The sequence below is a fragment of the Chiloscyllium punctatum genome, chromosome 1, assembly GCF_047496795.1.
Source record: "Chiloscyllium punctatum isolate Juve2018m chromosome 1, sChiPun1.3, whole genome shotgun sequence".
NCBI classification, from domain to species: Eukaryota; Metazoa; Chordata; class Chondrichthyes; order Orectolobiformes; family Hemiscylliidae; genus Chiloscyllium; species Chiloscyllium punctatum.
The window spans coordinates 41,753,346-41,772,021 of NC_092739.1; the positions used below are offsets into that span (position 1 = coordinate 41,753,346).

General features: G+C 41.0%; 1 protein-coding gene across 1 annotated transcript in view; it reads right to left on the bottom strand.

Moving 5' to 3' along the window:
* Positions 1–2,093: 2,093 nt before the first annotated feature.
* Positions 2,094–18,676, bottom strand: part of LOC140453434 (transmembrane protein 144-like) — an 80,856-nt gene continuing 64,273 nt past the window's right edge. Inside the window, exons 10-11 of the mRNA XM_072548147.1 lie at positions 8,337–8,390; positions 2,094–3,882 (exon numbers count right to left, since the gene is read on the bottom strand). Coding sequence (XP_072404248.1) covers positions 3,787–3,882; positions 8,337–8,390 — 150 coding nt within the window. The 3' untranslated portion in view covers positions 2,094–3,786. The remainder of the gene's footprint in view (positions 3,883–8,336; positions 8,391–18,676) is intronic.

Here is an 18,676-nt window from a genome sequence, read left to right on the forward strand (position 1 = left end):
TGTTCTCGATGTGGTCTCCTCTACATTGTGGAGAAAGGACATCAACTGATGGAATGTTTCAGGGAACATCTCTGGGACACACGCGCCAAACAAACCCACTGCCACCGAGCTGACTACTTTAACTCCCCCTCCCACTCCACCAAGAACATGCAAGTCCTGGGCCACCTCCACTGCCAATTCCAAGCCACCTGACGCCTGGAAGAAGAATGCCTCATCTTCCACCTTGGGACCCTCCAACCACACAGTATCAAAGTCAATTTCACAGGTTTCCTCATCTCCTCTTCCCCCATTCACATTCCAGATCCAACCCTCCAACCCTCTTGAACTGTCCTCCCTGTTCACCTTCCTTCCCACCTATCCACTCCACCCTCCCCTCTGACCTATTACCATCATCCCCCACCTGCATCTGCCTATCACCTTCCCAGCTACCTTCCCCCAGCCCAACTCCCACCCTCCTATTTTTCTCTCAGCACGCTTCCCCCGCTCCCCCACCACCATTCCATGTTCCTGATGAAGGGCTTATACCCGAATAGTTGATTCCCCTGCCTCTCGGATGCTGCCTAACCTGCTATGCTTCCTTCGCCACACTTTTTGACACGTTTCAATTACCAATCTTCAGAAATACAGGCCTACGTTTACTGTGAGATGAGATCTGAGCTTCCAATGTAGCCACGAACCGTATTGAAGTTGGATGGGCTCAAAGGTAGAAGACAGAGGGTGGTGGTGGAGGGTTGTTTTTCAGACTGGAGGCCTGTGACCACTGGAGTCCCACAAGGATAGGTGCTGGGTCCACTACTTTTCATCATTTATATATATATGATTTGGATGTGAGCATAAGAGGTATAGTTAGTGAGTTTGCAGATGACAGCAAAATTGGAGGTGTAGTGGACAGCGAAGAAGGTTACCTCAGATTACAATGGGATCTTGATCAGATGGGCCAATGGGCTGAGAAGGGGCAGATGGAGTTTAATTTAGATAAGTGTGAGGTGCTGCATTTTGGGAAAGCAAATCTTAGCAGGACTTATACACTTAATGATAATGTCCTAGGGAGTGTTGCTGAACAAAGAGACCTTGGAATGTAGGTTCATAGCTCCTTGAAAGTGGAGTCGCAGGTAGATAGGATAGTGAAGAAGGTGTTTGGTATGCTTACCTTTATTGGTCAGAGTACTGAGTACAAGAGTTTGGGAGGTCATGTTGTGGCTGTACAGGACATTGGTTAGGCCACTGTTGGAATATTGCATGCATTTCTGGTCTCCTTCCTATTGGAATGACGTTGTGAAACTTGAAAGAGTTCAGAAAATATTTACAAGGATGTTGCCAGGGTTGGAGGCTTTGAGCTAGTGAGAGAAGCTGAACAGGCTGGGGCTGTTTTCCCTGGAGCGTCAGAGGCTGAGGGGTGATCTTATAGAGGTTTACAAAATCATGAGGGCCATGGATAGGAGAATTAGACAAAGTCTTTTCCCTGAGGTGGGGGAGTCCAGAACTAGAGGGCATAGGTTTAGGGTGAGAGGGGAAAGATATAAAAGAGACTTAAGGGGCAACTTTTTCACACAGAGGGTGGTACGTGTATGGAATGAGTTGCCAGAGGAAGTGTTGGAGGCTGGTACAATTGCAACATATAAAAGGCATTTGGATGGGTATATGAATAGAAAGGGTTTGGAGGGATATGGGCCCGGTGCTGGCAAGTGGGACGAGATTGGGTTGGGATATCTGGTCGGCAGAGACAGGTTAGACTGAAGGGTCTGTTTCCATGCTGTACATCTCTATGACTCTATGAGATGAGCTTCTCAGAGAAATGGCCACTGTCCTGGCATCTTTAGGTCTCATTTAAATTGTGTGAAGCCATTTAGAGTTACTGGTAGTAGTTTTCCACCTGGTATTACTATATTGATCAGAATGCATGATGATAGGTTTTTAATTGTGTCTCATGTTTCCTTGAGTTAAATGAGCAATGTTAAAATTGCTTAGCTATTTAGGATCATGTACTGTACTTAACTTTTCATGTTAAACCAAAGAAGGGTGCAATATTTCTCTTGGAAAATCATGATACAAACACACTCCAAGCAGAATCATAGTGGGAAACAAATGTCAAGTAATCTTTATTTACATTTTCATTTCTACACAAATGTATTGCATAGCTATCATTCTTCACCACTGATTCCCTGGTGCTTCACCTTACAATCTAAATAGATTATTGCTCAAAAAATATTCACCAATTAAATCTTACATGCTGAAGACAGACCATCACTTCTGATCGTTGATTTTCCACAAATAACACAATTACAAATCTTTTTCTCCTCTGTAGCTCAATTAATTAGCCCTCTCATCTTTCTATTCGCTGTTGTAAAAGCATCTTCAAGTATTTTAATACTATAACCTTATTTTTAGCTAATGTGCACTCTCCCTTACCATCACTGAATAGGAACACTTGTCCTCCAGTTATGCTCTTTAGATCTTGCTTTATGCATTCATTTATTTTTAAAAGGAAGAGAGTGTGCCACATTGAGTATATATTTCTGTGATTGGGTGCCTCTGATTTTGACTAATCAATGTGACCTACTTGATCTCAACTGGAATTCTTATTCAACAACACTTTCCTAACACTTTAACCTGTTAAGATGAATGACTTGATTACATTAGTAATTGGTTAATACTAAACATTTAATATTTTGGTGGGCACAGACCTATCCACAGGGGATCTTGAGAGTTGAATTGAAGTGCCCTTTTTGTTTTTATGGCATTCTATGTCCTTTATTTGTGACTCTGATGTTTTGTTTTTGCCTCCATTTCCTCGACCTGCTAATGCCATCTTAATTTATGGAGGCCTCCTCTTAGGTTGCTCCACAGAGTAAAAATAAAACAAAGAATGGATGAAAATAACTGAATCAGAGGGGTTTGGACTGAGGGGTCTATCTGAGATAAGGGCATTCACATCGTCCTAAAGCTCCCTGAAAAATCTTGCAATCACTGTTGTGTGGATTTCACCTTTCCTAATAAACTCCAATTTTGGACTGACTGAGGAGATCTCTGGCGGCCAGCAGCAGTGATGTCATTTGCAAGCTAAACAGCCAATCACTTTTTTACAGCCAAAAGTCAATAATTATGATTTAACACATGGTTTAACAAGAATGCATTTTACATCAGGATTAATAACATAAAAAATGGAAACTCACATCAAATTAATCTAAATGAATTCTATTGGCAGTGACTCTCTGTGGACAAGTTAGAAATCACTGACAGCAATTTCTGGACTTCTGTGCTGATGTCAGAAGATCTCGTCAGTTTCACAGTGTATTTGAGGTGACTGCCAGCAATTACACCACTGATATTGACTATAAAATCCAAGCCATATGGAATGAAGGGAGAACACACACATAGGATATTCTGCTGTATATTGTACAGATAATAACCTTTTCTTCTTACACAAATTGCCTCCTTCTATTAGCATACAGTCCAACTCAAAAAAAAATGTACAGGGAATAGAATAGAATCCTGGTAAGAGACTGAGAATCAGTCTCAGCATTACAATAACACTTTTCTGCTAAAATGCTACTTACAATTAATTTCTGCTTTTTAATGATTACATAGTGTATTTAAATCAATGCACTTCAACTAGAAGTGCATCTATGTTATGATATTTGCGTCAATTTAGACATATGACATAATATTGCACACAAAAATACAATCAAATATTTATTATAATTTGTATCAGGTCCAGTACAGAAGGGTTTTTATTCCTTCTGAGAGACGGTAGGTACTCTGCTCTTCTGTTTTCCACGATGTGCATTAGGCAATTCCCTCTATTTTAGATAAACCTATGAGTATTGTTCCAGTAACTGCAACTGCAAGCACTACACCCAGGATTATGAAGTTCTGTAAACCCTGGAGACAGAACAATTATAACTTGTTTAAATATCAGGAAACAAACTACATTTTAATTTGATCAATGCATTGAATTAAATTACTAAAAATTCATTGATTGAGGGAGGACTAACACCAAACAGCAAAGTGAGCATATCTTTATAATTGCTTATCCTGATATTCTGGTAGTCAATGAGAGCTTGTGTGCTGTGTTTAGCCATCCATTCCATTATATGTGCATCTGTTCAGCCCAGCTTCACCAGCAGCAGTATGTTTTGTAAAGATGTTAGAAAAACACCACCTGTTGAGTAGGTGTGATTGTACTGAACCGAGAAAGCAGAACCAATCGGGGCAACGGCTCATGGAGTGGTTCTCTTTTGTGAATAACACAATGTTTTTGGGCATTGTGCAAGAATTCTATTTAGATTTAACATTACAGACCATTCTAATAAATCGGCCATGAATCCCTAAATGAGATTTTGTCTAAAACACTCATATCTTTTAATGTAAACCACTAAGGATCAAACAGCAAATGGTTGACACAATAGACTAACTTATTGAAATGTATACTGGGCTACTATGATTCACCTCTCTTTGTTGAATTGTATTTATTTTGTATGTTTGAATAAAAATGCAGAGCAAGACAAATTAACAGTATTTGATACCTTGAGTTAGATTTTACTGTGTGTGAGATAGTCCCTTGGAACAAGGATATCAATTGTATATAAAGGTTTTTAGTATGGATAATGTTGCGCTGCAAATATCACAAAGTTATTGTTTAACAGGAAAGTCTTCCACCCTTACTGTCTGCCATAGGGTATCAGCAGGATTGACAAATTTATAATCAATCTGTTTGGCCATGTGATGAGGAACCTTCCGCGACCATCAAGTTCTGGGTAGGATTGAACCCAGAACCTCTGACCCATTACCACTGTGCCACAAGACATCCTGATTTTACTACGTAATAATTAGTTTTTTTTAGATTACTTACAGTGTGGAAACAGGCTCTTCAGCCCAACAAGTCCACACCGACCCGCAACCCACCCATACCCCTATATTTACCTCTTACCTAACACTACGGGCAATTTAGCATGGCCAATTCACCTGACCTGCACATCTTTGGACTGTGGGAGGAAACCGGAGCACCCAGAGGAAACCCACTCAGACATGGGGAGAACGTGCAAACTCCACACAGTCAGTCACCTGAGGCGGGAATCGAACCCGGGTCTCTGGCGCTGTGAGGCAGCAGTGCCGCCCATAATGTCTGCTGTTAGTTAGACATACTTTTTTATTTTAACATTAACATTTTTGCAAGGCAGGGCAATGGGATAACATTCCAAAGATGGATGCTGTCAGCTGGGATCGAAGTGAACAAGACTAGAAACTGCATCGCCTTAACCAACCAAATTGAAGAATTGAAAAATTGTCAATGCAAGGATTGCAAATGGCCTGTAAATTAAAGCAAGTGAATTCAAAGTCGCATCAGATACAACAACGGGAATAAAAATAGAGAAGGCAAGATTGGATAAAGAGAGAGAAAAAAATAAACAAATGAAAGGGTAAAATAATGGTTGACTGTTTTAAACTAAACAATAAAAATCTAAAAGAATGAGATTCCTTACTCTAATCATAATCAGGTACTAAAAAGAAACAGAAAATGAGCAAGACTTTTTTTTGGTGAATTTAATTTATAACTATCCAACAATCAAAATAACTGAGAAATTCAACTTATCTTAATGGTGAGGCATTGAGATACTTGATGCATAGCTTATATTGATATAGCACTTTTAATGTAGTAGAACATGCCAAGTATAATTAGCTGAAGAAGAGCTCAGTCAAAGGGAGATTTTATGGGGAGATTTAAAGCAGGAAGGAAAGATGAAACAATGGCCAAGTATAAGGCATGATCCAACACCTTAGAGCTTGAGTAGCTGAAGGCACAGCCAACAATAATGGAAGGCAATAAGATTGAAGGCAATTACACAAATGTGTAATTGAGGGGCAGGTCCACGATGAGATTTGAAAACAAGGTCTGCAGGCCATGAAGCATGTAGTTCAGACAGTTGAATAGGACTGGATTCAAGATTAGATATGGGCAGTGGAGTTTTGAATGAGCTGACATAGATGATGAAAGGCTGGCCAGAACAGTGTATGGATACTCAACTTTTGAGGTAGCAAAGGCAAGTATTTAAGAGTAGATGAGTTCAGGTAGAAGTAAAATAGGGATGGTTACTGAGATGGAAGCAGACAGTCTTGATGATTGAATAGATATTTAATTGGAATCTCATCATGGAGTCAAATAGAACACCAAGATTGTGAATAGCCTGCTTCAGCATCAGATAGTTACTGGGAAGAGGAACGGAGAAATTGAGGACTGCAGATGCTGGAGATCAGAGTCAAAGCATGTGGTGCTGGAAAAGCACAGCCGGTCAGGCTGTTTCCAAGGAAGAGACGGCTTGTGCTCCTGTTCCTCAGATGCTGCCTGGCCTGCTGTGCTTTCCCAGCAACACCCTCTTTGACTGGGAAGAGGAATGGTTTGAGGACTTCAGAACAAAGCTTATAACAAATTGTGAAAAACAGGGGCTTTAATCTTTCCAACAATTATTGGAAGTAATGTCTTTTCATTTAGTTGTGGTTTTCAAGTAAGCAGTCTGACAAACTGGACAAAATTGAGGAGTTGACAGAGGTGGTGACGTAGTGGAGCTGGATTTCATTAACGTGTATGTAGAACCTGTAACCATTTTTCCATTATTGTTGCAATATGAATATATACAACTGTAATGAGTCACTGAAGTTGAATAACTACCAGCAGCATCCATCATCCAATAAGTCCCTCAACATCATGAAGAGTGGAGAGCTTGCATTTGGGTTTTCAGCCCACCTGGAGCAGTACCATAAGAGATGAGCAGTTATGTATATATTTGTGGTTGCACTTGTATCTATAAGAGGCAGCACGGTGGCTCAGTGGTTAGCACTGCAGGGTCCCTGGTTCGATTTCAGCCTCGGGTGACTGTCTGTGTGGAGTTTGCACATTCTCCCCGTGTCTGCGTGGGTTTCCTCTGGGTGCTCCGGTTTCCTCCCACAGTCCAAAGATGTGCAGGTCAGGTGAATTGGCCATGCTAAATTGCCCATAGTATTAAGTGCGTTAGTCAGAGGAAACCGGGTCTGGGTGGGTTACTCCTCAGAGGGTCAGTGTGGACTGGTTGGGCCGAAGGGCCTGTTTCCACCCTGCAGGGGAATCTAATCTAAAACCGTTATCATTGAATTGAAGAAGAATATTTTTTCACTGTAACACTTTGTAACAGAATTTTAACTATCAGGAATAAATTACCTTGAAAGCTTGTCCTGGTAGAGAGAATTACTTTAGGTCTACTAAATGTAAATTTCTTAAAAGTAAAATGTTTGACAACAATACTTGAACACCCTGACTACTTAATATTCACACGAGCTGGGCATCACTAATCAATACCATTTGGTATATTCTTGGGCTGAGGAATGTGTTAGACAGTAATTCATACAATTATTACCTAAAATAGACCTACACAGAGTTTAGTCACAGCAAAGAGACCATTCGGCTTGATAGTTCTAAGTGATGTTTTTACTCTACATAAGCCTCCTTCCATCCTTCTTCACCTCACCCTATTTCAAATATATCTTCCTGCTCCTTCTCCTTCGTGTATTTATCAAGCTTCTCCTTAAATGTGTTTTTGCTCATTTTAACTATTTTCCTTAGCAGTGAGTTCCATATTTGCACAATTGCCGGAGTTAAGAAATATCTTATGAATTCCATACTGGATTGATGAATGACTGTCTTATACTAATGGCCCTTAGTTATGGACTCACCCACAACATTTGCATAATTTTAAAGACACCTTATCAAGTCGGTCTCTTTTCCAAACAAAATAACTCCAGTCTATTCAGAGACAAAAACAGAAATTGCTGGAAAAGCTCGGCAGGTCTGGCCAGCATCTGTGGAGAGAAATCAGAGTTAATGTTTCAGGTCAAATGACCCTTCCTCACTCATCCCGAAACATTATCTCTGATTTGTCTCCACAGATGCTGCCAGAGCTGCTGAGCTTTTCCAGCAATTTCTATTTTTGTTTCTGATTTACAGCAGCCAAATTTCTTTCAGTTATTACCCAGTCTTTTCAGCCTTTCCTAGGAGTTTCATCCCTATAAATGTTTTGACAATCCGCTATATTCTTTTTGTAATATCAAGGGCAGACCTTTTATGTTTTTGATAGTTTCTTTGCTTTTAAATTCAGTAAGCAGATCTGATCTTTTACAGTTAATTTTAATGACATGTTATTACATCATATCGATTTTTCCTCATAATCCGAGAGCATGGTTTGCTTACCAGCCGTCCATATCTTTTTGTAACATCATCACTACAGGAAAATGTTACTGTTTCCGTTTATTGTCATGGTGTTTCTTAGATTCCTAAAGCTAATCCTTCAAAATTTAAATTAACTGACCTTTATCTCTTTAAAGTAAAATACTCCCCACGTTAGCGAGATTACAGCAGGACCCTGAAAAGTGAAAAGGAAAATTGGGATCATTCTTTTAAGGGTAAGTTGTGAAACTGCTGTTAGTGCAGCAGATAAAGTTAATTCTTCCAGTCCACTTACTTGTGTCAGGGATTGGCACTCATAGTATACAATCTACATGAACTTATACAGTGATTGTGTTATGTTACAATATAAAATGACATTAAATTCATATCTGTCACCCACCAAAATCATCACATTGGTAATGTCATCCTCTCCACAATACATGTGGATAATGTGAGAATGGTAATACAAGGGCAAACCACTGCAGCTGCTGGAAATCTCTAGTATATCAGGAAATTCTCAAAACGGGCGGTGTGCGAGACATCTGCAGAGGGAGTCATAGAGTCATAGAGATGTACAGCATGGAAACAGACCCTTCGGTCCAACCTGTCCATGCCGACCTGATATCCCAACCCAATCTAGTCCCACCTGCCAGCACCCAGCCCATATCCCTCCAAACTCTTCCTATTCATATACCCATCCAAATGCCTCTTAAATGTTGCAATTGTACCAGCCTCCACCACATCCTCTGCGTGAAAAGGTTGCCCCTTAGGTCTCTTTTATATCTTTCCCCTCTCACCCAAAACCTATGCCTTCTAGTTCTGGACTCCCCGACCCCAGGGAAAAGACTTTGTCTATTTACCCTATCCATGCTCCTTGTAATTTTGTAAACCTCTATAAGGTCACCCCTCAGCCTCCGATGCTCCAGGGAAAACAGTCCCAGCCTGTTCAGCTTCTCCCTGTAGCTCAGATCCTCCAACCCTGGCAACATCCTTGTAAATCTTTTCTGAACCCTTTCAAGTTTCACAACATCTTTCCGATAGGAATGAGACGAGAATTGCGCGCAATATTCCAAGTGGCCTAACCAACGTCCTGTACAGAGGCAACATGATCTCCCAACTCCTGTACTCAATACTCTGACCAATAAAGGAAAGCATACCAAACACCTTCTTCACTATCCTATCTACCTGCGACTCCACTTTCAAGGAGCTATGAACTTGCACTCCAAGGTCTCTTTGTTCAGCAACACTCCCCAGGACCTTTCCATTAAGTGTATAAGTCCTGCTAAGATTTGCTTTCCCAAAATGCAGCACCTCGCATTTATCTGAATTAAACTCCATCTGCCACTTCTCAGCCCATTGGCCCATCTGGTCCAGATCCTGTTGTAATCTGAGGTAACCCTCTTCGCTGTCCACTACACCTCCAATTTTGGTGTCATCTGCAAACTTACTAACTGTACCTCTTATGCTCGCATCCAAATCATTTATGTAAATGACAAAAAGTAGAGGACCCAGCACCGATCCTTGTGGTACTCCACTGGTCACAGGCCTCCAGTCTGAAAAACAACCCTCCACCACCACCCTCTGTCTTCTACCTTTAAGCCAGTTCTGTATCCAAATGGCTAGTTCTCCCTATGTTCCGTGAGATCTAACCTTGCTAATCAGTCTCCCATGAGAGAAGCAGAGTTAAAGGGAGAGGTAGTAATTGGAAAAAGATCAGCCAGGTGGATCTCACAGAATATGAGTTTCCTAATTGCAGTTGTTAATCTGGCCCAATCATGGAGCCCTGACTGACAGAAGTGTCAGGGGTTCTGCTGACTCTAGGAGCCGGCTCTGAGCTAGCTGGGTCAGTGTGGTGTCACTTGTAAATAAAGGGTAACTTGATGATGGGATACTGACCTTTGTGGCGTTTGTGTTTATGAGAGTATCAGGATGTCTGACACTCCTGTTTTGTTTAATTTTTTTTCTTTTAAAAATAAACCCACTCTCCCGCCTAACTGCAGTTGTGCTTATTTTTTCCCCAGCACCCATGTTGTGTGTGTGCAGGTGTGAGACACAGTGAAAGACACAAGGTGCACGAATCTTTATTCAATTTCCACCACCAAGAAGAAAGGAAACACCCGAGTGGCCAGTGACAAGCAGTGCCCTTCACATCAAAGGGAAATGCCGTGTGATCAAACAGTGAAGGGGAGGGTAGGGATTAAATCAAAATAGAGTTGGAGGGGGAAATAATGCACTCCACTCCCTGTGGCGCCCACCACTCCCTGAACAACTCCAGGGTGTTGGTGGACACTGTGTGCTCCTTCTCCAAGGACACCCTGGAAGAGGGGCAGGCAGTCGGCCCTAACGACCCCCTCCACGGCCCGCTGCCTGGACCTGTTTATGGTCAGTGGCAAAAAGAGAAAAACATACATCTGAAGAGATTAGCTCACAATGGTCATCATTGAATTGGGGTAAACAATTAACTATTTGGGAAGCTTGACTTGTTCAATCCTGCCATTAAAGACTGGGCCCAGTATGTGGAGAGAATGTGTTTTGTTTTCAGGCAAATGACAGTGCAGCAGACAAAAGTAATGAGTACTTTTCCTGACAACTTGTGGACCTGCAGCTTTTTGGGTTATTGGGAGCCTAACTTTCCCAGAGGCACTTTCCCAGATACTAAAATCTTTCAAAAGTAGATATATTTAGCTAAGGAATATTATAACCCCAAGCTTCCTCTAATTCTGAGATACTATCAGTTTTACTTGACAGTTTGAGAACCTGGGAAATCTGCATCAGAATTTTTGATGAGGTTAAGACAACTGGCAGAGGCACGTGAGTTTGGTTCAACCTGAAGTGAGAAGCCGAGAGATCATGTGTTTTGTGGGATTAATGATGTGACCATGTAAAAGTCTCCACTGGCTGAAATTCAAACAGATACTCCAACTGGCTTTATGGTTAGGAAAATGCAGCAGGTGGAGCTTATGAGTCACAGGGCAGCTCGATGAAAGTGGATACCCTCACCAGTGCGCCTGAGCTTGGGGTATGGCATAGTCTCACTTAGGACATCCTGAACAGAGGGACCTTAGGTCAGCCCACAGCAAAACCCCAAAACAAAGACAAGTCTCGGCCAAATGATTAAAATTTTCTTGAGGATCCAGGCCAGCAGGCCATTGTAGTTGCTGCCAGTGTGTGGTGTCAAGCCAGCAAAGAAGTCCCACTAGATCTGAATTGAGTAAGAGAACTCGTAGGCTGGTATCCGGAGAGTGCACACACTGGAAAATCCACTTACAGCTGGTTTGGAACAGTTAAATTACTTAGCAACATCCAAATCAGAATCAATCAAAATAAATATCTGGTTAAATGGTCACCCGGTTCTAATGGAGGTCAATACCAGAACGGCTGTATCAGTGATTGTGGAACCAGTCTTTACCAAAATTCAGTCTGGATTCCAACCCTTAAAGTATGCGTAAGACCTCAGCCAGGGTGAGGACCTATACTTTACAGATTCAGGCTACAACTTCAGTTCCAATCTCTTATCAGAAGCAATTGGTTCAGTTACCACGGATTGTAGTAAAAGGCACAGTCCCAAGTTTGATGGGGGAAAATTGGTTGAGAAAGGTTCAACTTGATTGGCTCAATGATTTTCGATTAGAAAATGGCTGCCTGAGTGAAGTCCTAATTAAATATCCAGATGTTCATTAGGCAAGTCTAGGACTATCAAAGCGGCCAAGGCTGTCTCCCATGTTGACTAATAAGCAATCCCATAATTCTGCAAGGCCCGCCCAGTACCATTTGCCTTACATGGAAGAATAGAGGCAGAGATCAGGAGGCTGGAAAGTAAATGAATCACCAAACCAGTGCAGTTTGCAGAATGGGTAGCACTGGTTGTACTGATTGTGAAGCCCAATGAGCCAGTTAACCTTTGTGGGGACTTCATACAAACAGTAAACCAGTTATGGCAGCTAGATAAATACACAATCCCATGCATAGAGGATTTAAACACAAAGCTGATGGAGTGGGGCTCTCCTTCATGAAACTGGACACGAGCCATGCTTACCTACTATTGCGATCAGATCAGCATTTGCAGAATGATGCTACAATTAATACCCATAAGGGTTTGAACCAATATACAAGATTGCTTTTCGGGGTATCATCAGCCTGTACCATTTTCCAGTAGACAATGGGGAACATTTTACAAGGTCTATCTTAAGTCACCATTTATCCAGGTGGTGTGCTAACACCTGGGAAGACCAATAAAGAACATTTAGAGAAATTGGACATAGTGCTTAACTATTTCTCCATGACAGGGTATGCCTTAGGAAGGAAATATGCGTGTTCCAAGCATCCCAACTGACCAGCTTGGGCCACCAAGTCAATAAAATCACTCGACGTAAGATAAGGTGAGGGCAATCAAAGGTGCCCCAGCTCCATGTCAGTATGGGAGCTTAGATCTGTCCTTGGATTGGTGAATTGTTATGGAAAGTTCATATGTAACTTGGCCTCCATCCTGGCACCCTTACACCTGCTATTGAAAAAGGGTCAGCCTTGGAAATGATCTCATAGCCAAGAAATAACCTTCAGGGAAGTGGAAAAGCAGCTATTATCATCTAAGATGTTAGCCCACTATGATGCTAAGTGAGATGTGGTGCTGCAAATACATGGACTCTTGACGTGTTGGTCCCAGACAATGGGCTATCATTTACTCGTAGGGAATTAGAGTTTCTGCTAATGACGAACAGTATTTGGCACATAGGCACAGCTCTGATGGAAAGAACAGTCCAAAATTTGAAGGCAGGCTTAAAGAAACAGCCGACAGCTTCACTCAATACCAAAATGTCCCGGCTCCTATCTGATTGTAGGACCACACCCTCAAGCAACCACAGAGAGTTTGCACATTCTCCCCCTCTCTGCATGGGTTTCCTCCGAGTGCTCCAGCTTCCTCCCACAATCCAAAGGTATGCAGGTTAGGTGAATTAGCCATGCTGAATTGCCCATGGTGTTCATGGATGTTGTAGGTTTGATGCATTAGTCAGGAATAAATGTACAGTAATACAGTAGGGGAGGCTCAGTGTGGACTTGTTGGGCCAAATGGCCTATACTCACGCTGTAGGGGTTCTATGATTCTATGCTAACTCCAGCAGAGTTGCTAATGGGGAGAAGACATCACACCAGGTTAATATAGAACATAGAACAATACAACACAGAACAGGCCCTTCGGCCCACGATGTTGTGCCGAACATTTGTTCTAGCTTAAGCACCCATCCATGTACCTATCCAATTGCCGCTTAAAGGTCGCCAATGATTCTGACTCTACCCAGAGAGTGGTGGGGGCATGGAATGCGCTGCCTGTGGGAGTGGCAAAGAACCTACCCGTGACATCTCCCCTATACCTTCCACCCTTCACCTTAAATTTATGTCCCCTTGTAACACTCTGTTGTACCCGGGGAAAAAGTTTCTGACTGTCTACTCTATCTATTCCTCCGATCATCTTATAAACCTCTATCAAGTCACCCCTCATCCTTCGCCGTTCCAACGAGAAAAGGCCTAGCACTCTCAACCTATCCTCGTACGACCTATTCTCCATTCCAGGCAACATCCTGGTAAATCTTCTCTGCACCCTCTCAAAAGCTTCCACATCTTTCCTAAAGTGAGGCGACCAGAACTGCACACAGTACTCCAAATGTGGCCTTACTAAAGGTCCTGTACAGCTGCAACATCACTTCACGACTCTTGAATTCAATCCCTCTGCTAATGAATGCTAAATCTGATCTTCCTGGACCTTTGGGTGAAGATGAAACAGCATCAGGCAGGTCAATGTCTGACACAAGACTCCTCTGAGTGAGAGGTAGTTTACTTCAGGCGATGAAGTTTGGTGTCAAAACCACAAGAATGTCCCTGCATGGGTAAATGCCTGTATTTCCTATGATCCACACAAGATGGCACCATAACTTCTACAACAATAAAACTCTGCAAGTAATTCTGTAAACCCAAGCTGTAACTTCTCACAATAAGCTCTACTAAAATATAGAGTATTTCTACCAAATAATTCAGCAAGGTCATAAGACCTTTGCCAGCCTTTTAAAACTAAACTGTGCTGCTTCTATACAGGTGTTTGATTGCTAAGAACCCAAAAGGCTAAATATATTCTAGTCTGTACATGTTTGTTAAGAACACAACAAATTGCTGTACAAGTGGCTCATCCAGCCTGGAAAGCCTACTATTCAAAATGATCATGATCCATTGTGGCTTCAATTCCACCTTGCTGACTTCCCATTGTCCCTTAATTTCCTAAAGAACCAAAAAGGTACATTACCCAGTCTTAAATATAGATGTTGGTACAGCATTCTGGAGTAGTGAATTCCAAAGATTCGTAACCTTTTGATACACTGGCTTTAATGTCATAGTGAGTGATGTGACATTCTGGATTATGTATATGTATAATATGCACACAAGAATACAGCTCCTAACTTTTTCAAAAACACAAGTATCTCTATATATTAACATACTGTTCCAATCATTTCTTTCACCATTTTGTCTGAACTGAAGAAAATTTACAATTGATTTTTATAATTAAATATCTAAAATGAACTTTGAATTTTTATGTAGTTTTATTAGATTTTTCAAACAATGTTATTGATGGTGGTGTAATGCTGTGCCTGTTCTACTGAGACCCTTCTGCGTGACAATTCTGAAAATTATGTTTGTCTTCCATACACTTCACATGTCTGTTTTTTTGCAAATTTCTCAACTTCTTGTGCCAGATCTGTTGATTTTTTAATATCTTATTTCCTCTTTTAAATGCTCAAATGTTTCTTGCAATTTATTATTGATCTCCAATAAACCATTTTCTGACTGTAATATAGCATTGATTAATCTGCAGTTCATTAATTTGTTGCTTGAACTCAAAACTCTCATTATTTTAGAACCAGAAGACAAAGATGAGTATTAAAAAATATTTTACATCTGTTTTCAATATAGAGAAGAATGCTAGAGGTTTGAAAATCAGAAAGTTAGTGACAGTGATGTAGATGAAAAATTAATCTTGAGAGGGAGGAGGTACCAACAGCTTTAGCAGGATTTAAAATGGATAAGTCCCCAGGCCCAAATGAAATGTATCCAAGGCTGTATGGGAAGCAAAGGAGGAAATTGCAGGAGCCCAGACATTAATTTTTAAATCCTCTCTGGACATGGGAGAACTACAAGAGAACTGGAGCACAGCTAATATGGTACCATTTTTCAAGAAGGGTGGTAGGGATAAATCAGGGAACAAGCCAGTGAGTCTCATAAAAGTGCGAAGGAAACTATTGGAAAACATTCTGCAGGGCAGAATTAAAACTCCACTTTGAGGGTCAAGAATTAATCAAGAACAGTCAGCATGGATTGTCAAGGGCGAGATCCAACCTAAAAGGTTTTATCAAGGAGATGACTCAGTGTGTGCATAAAGGAAGTGAATCATGAAAGGAAGTAGTTTACATGGACTTCAGTAAGAATTTTGAAAATGTGGAGACAGGCGAGAAAGGTAAGAGCTCATGGGATCCAGAGCAGTTTGGCAAATTGGATCCAAAGTTGGCTTAATGGTTAGCATAGAGGATGATAGGCAAAGATTCTTTTATGGCTGAAAATTTGTGTCTAGTAGCATACCAGGTTTCAACGCTGAGTCCCATGCAGTTTTAAATATAAGCAAATGATCTCGACATGAATGTAGGAGGTTTGATCAGTAGTTTTGCAGATGACACAAAAGTTGGTGTTACAAAGAACAGAGAGGAAATCCTTGGATTACAGGATGATATAGATGGGCTAATCAGATGGACAGGAAATGCTAAATCGATTTTAACTTAAACATGTGAGGTGATACACTGCTAAACAATGTAATGGAGTATATATTGAATGGTAGGAACCTCAGCCAGTGGAGACGATCAAAGGAACATTAGTGCACCTGTCCACAAATTCTCAAAGGCAGCAAAATAGCTGGTTACAAAGGTTATAAAGACACAATGGATACTTGTTTTTATTAGTCAAGGCATTGAATACAAGAGGAACAACCATTCATTTTAGTATAATTCACTTAGCTTTTCTGTCTCTCACTGGTACTAATTCAGGTTGATTTTTTTCTCAAACTAATTTCACATACATTTAGTTTTTTATTAAATTGTTTGTGTTTTGTATACAAAGAGCTGCTAACACCATATATCTCCCAGAAGCCTGAAATAATCACACCTTTTGACAGACATTTTGGTGCTGACATTGTGTGTATTCTTCCGGATCTCAGAGCACAGAAACAGACCCTTCGGTCCAACCAATCCATGCTGACCATTTGCCCAAACTAAATTTGTTCCACCTGCCTGCACTTGACCCATATCCCTCAGACGATGGTCAGACCATATTTAGAATATTGCCAGCAGTTTTGGGCCCCGTATCTGAGGAAGGATATGCTGGTGCTGGAGGAGGTCCACAAGAGTGATCCTGGAAGTGAACGGCTTGTTGAATGAGGAGTGGTTGAGGACTGAGAGTCTGTATTTGGTGGAATTTAGAAGGACAAAGGGGATCTCACTAAAACTTACAGAACACAGAGGTTAAAGTGGACACAGAAAAGATGTTTCCACCAGTAGGAGAGACTAGGACCAAGGGCACAGCCTCAGAGTGAAGGGGTGTCCCTTTAGAACTGAAACAAGGAGGAATTTCTTCAGCCAGAGCATGGTGAATCTGTGGAACTCATTGCCAGGATTGATGTGGAGGCCAGATCATTGAGTGTATTTAAGACAGAGATAGACAGGTTCTTGATTAATAAGGGGACCAAGGGTTACAGGAAAAAGGCAGGAGTTAGGGGTTGAGAAACCATAAAAGTATGGGAGAGCAGACTTGATGGGCACAATACTGCTCCTATATAGAACATAGAACATAGAAGAATACAGCGCAGTACAGGCCCTTCGGCCCTCGATGTTGCGCCGATCAAAGCCCACCTAACCTACACTAACCCACTATCCTCCATATACCTATCCAATGGCCGCTTAAATACCCATAAAGAGGGAGAGTCCACTACTGCTGCTGGCAGGGCATTCCATGAACAAATGCCATGACCATATCTTATGGTCTTATCTGTTCTATGATCTCCTTATGTGACTGTGATAATTACGTCTAATGTATCTGTGATGTATAGTCTCGTAAAGGCACTATACAAATGCAAAGTGAATTGTGCTGTATCTCAGGTTTTTGATTTATTACTATGTCCATTGCGTCAACATGGTACATTCAATATCTATGGTAAAATGGACCTGTTGAAAGAATTACTCATTTGAGTTTGATGATATACTTTGTTACAAGTTTTCAGACTGTCTGGTTAGTTTTTAAAGAAATATTAGTTGCACAAGTTTTCCTTAAACTGGATACTAGTTAAAACATTCCCATATTCTGCATTTCATTAACAAAATAACAACAAGTAATGCCTGATCTTTCAATGAAATAAACTTCATAAATCAAGCAGGTTATATTTATCCTATATTTGGTTGGTAGAAGTATAGTTAAATTCCCAATTTACGACTTGGTATCTGTAATATACATTGTAACAAATCTGTGGAGCCTCCTTCTATAGCACTTTCCAAACCCATGACCTCTATCATCGAGAAGGAGAAGGGTAGCACATACATAGGAACCTGCAAGTTCCACTCCTGGTCACTGATAGTCCTGACCTGCAGTTCCTTCACTGTTACTGGGCTAAACCCCTGCAGCTCCCCTCCTTAAGTACCGTGTGTGTGTGTGTGTGTACCTGCAACTGAAGGAAAGCAACAATCCAAAGAGGCATCTTCTCAAAGGCAATGAGGGATGGGCAATAAATGCAGGCCCTTGCCAGCAATGCTCACATCCTGTGAAAGAATACAAATTATGTCCACGAAAAAAATTTAAATGCACTAGCACCACACTCCAACAGCGCCAGTGACATTGAATGAGTTTTATTTGAAAAGGACAGTGAACAGACACAATCCTGAAATCAAACCATCTATAGAAATGAACAAAATAAAATGATAGTAAGTGCAGTTCAAAAGTCCTGTATCAATAAAGCATCTTCACCCTCAAATAAAAGTCTGACTAAGTAGGCGAGTTAAAATGGAGCTTGGAGTTCTTAATCCAAATGCACAATAATTTGTTCTTGCTCTGAAGGACTGCCAGCTCTATTTCATTGCAACATGTCATTGAATACATTTTGAGTATTACAGAAGTTCTGTTAAACGTCAACATTTCATAATTTGTCTCTTGTAAGCATTGATCTAACCTATGATCCAGAATAACTGTCAATTGGAACACTGGCTGATATGTGAACAGATCTTTCTGAGTTTTATTTCTAAGCTCCAAGAAGTTGGTCATTCTAATCCCACCCTAAGCATTATTTGCAGCACTTTACCGAATTTTATCTATTTGTATGACAGCAAACATTCCACTTGGGAAGAAAATTTCAACTGAGCTGTGAGCCGAAAGGATCGAGCAAGAGAGAAAACCTCCACCCCGAGA